General features: G+C 42.5%; 1 protein-coding gene across 1 annotated transcript in view; it reads right to left on the bottom strand.

The window, feature by feature from the left end:
• Positions 1 to 1,081: 1,081 nt before the first annotated feature.
• The window catches only part of LOC121376440, a 56,407-nt gene continuing 55,877 nt past the window's right edge, over positions 1,082 to 1,611 (bottom strand). The window contains exon 4 of the mRNA XM_041504313.1: positions 1,082 to 1,201. Within this exon, the coding sequence (XP_041360247.1) occupies positions 1,150 to 1,201 (52 nt within the window). The 3' untranslated portion in view covers positions 1,082 to 1,149. The remainder of the gene's footprint in view (positions 1,202 to 1,611) is intronic.

The raw sequence follows: 1,611 nt of genomic DNA, 5'->3' as shown, positions 1-1,611 counted from the left end.
GACCACTGATCCTAGCGATAGCAGTCCTATAGCACCCCCATTTACTAACCCTAACCCGTACTGACCACGGATTCTAGCGATAGTAGTCCTGTAGGACCCCCATTTACTAACCCTAAGCCGTACTGACCACTGATCCTAGAGATAGCAGTCCTTTGGGACCCCCATTTACTAACCCTAAGCCGTACTGACCACTGATCCTAGAGATAGCAGTCCTGTAGGGCCCCCATTTACTAACCCTAAGCCGTACTGACCACGGATCCTAGCGATAGCTGTCCTGTAGGACCCCCATTTACTAACACTAACCCGTACTGACCACGGCTCCTAGCGACAGCAGTCCTGTAGGGCCCCCATTTACTAACCCTAACCCGTACTGACCACGGATTCTAGCGATAGCAGTTCTCTAGGACCCCCATTTACTAACCCTAACCCGTACTGACCACGGATTCTAGCCATAGCAGTTCTCTAGGATGTTTTTTGTTTCTTTGTAATTATTTTTAAGCTCATAAAAGTGTCTTTTCTTTATTGTTATGTTTTGTACGTTTATAGTGACAAAATATGCTTGTAATGGAAACATAATGTGATTGAAATACAGAACCCACACACCACTCCAAAGACGACGAATCTGGTGAACACGAGCGCGTGAAAGACAAATTACAGCGAGAGGAAACAAAAAGCTGCGATAACGTCCACCACGTAATAAGAACGTCCACTACGTAATGACAAAGCATTAGAAACCTGACAACCACATTACCTTAATTGCTGGAGAAATCCTGTCTCTCTCCCCCCCCCCCCCCCCCCAACCCCTCTCCCATCCCCACCCCAGTTTCTAAAATAGAATATTTTTAAAAGGTGGCATCTATTACAGGCAAAAAGTCAAAGTGATGAGCTCATCGTCACAATAATAAGAGGAGACACGGCCGGGAAAACATCAATACACATCTGAAGGACATCTAGTAATCCGGTATAGTAAGGGGCAGAACTGGAAGGGAAGTGCGGGATGAATGAGTGAAGGAACAAAAAGAAGGTGTTAGTCCCCACATATAAATAATAATAATAATAATAACAATAATGATGATGATGATGATGATGATGATAATTTATTGACTTTGACCTCAAATGACGTCATTTCTCCCACAATATGACTGTACGTTACAGTTGAGGCGGCGTGTCATTATTTCTCATATAGATGGCGCTGTTGTACCTATCAAAGTCAATTTTAAAATAATAATAATAAAAAAACCACTCACCAAAATCCCCCAAAACCCAAACAAGAAACACATTTTGAAGCGCAGGGTCCGACTGGAAACGCGCCTTGACTAGAGGCCAGCAATGTATTATGTTTGACCTAACTACATTACACACGTCTGTTTGACCTAACTACATTACACACGTCTGTTTGACCTAATTACATTACACACGTCTGTTTGACCTAATTACATTACACACGTCTGTTTGGTCTAACTACATTACACACGTCTGTTTGACCTAATTACATTACACACGTCTGTTTGGTCTTACATTACACACGTCTGTTTGACCTAATTACATTACACACGTCTGTTTGACCTAATTACATTACACACGTCTGTTTGGTCTAACTACATTACACAC

This window comes from Gigantopelta aegis, chromosome 2 (assembly GCF_016097555.1).
Source record: "Gigantopelta aegis isolate Gae_Host chromosome 2, Gae_host_genome, whole genome shotgun sequence".
Classification (NCBI taxonomy): Eukaryota; Metazoa; Mollusca; class Gastropoda; order Neomphalida; family Peltospiridae; genus Gigantopelta; species Gigantopelta aegis.
The sequence above is the reverse complement of the archived record's forward strand: the minus strand, read 5'-3'. Positions and strand labels throughout refer to the sequence as shown.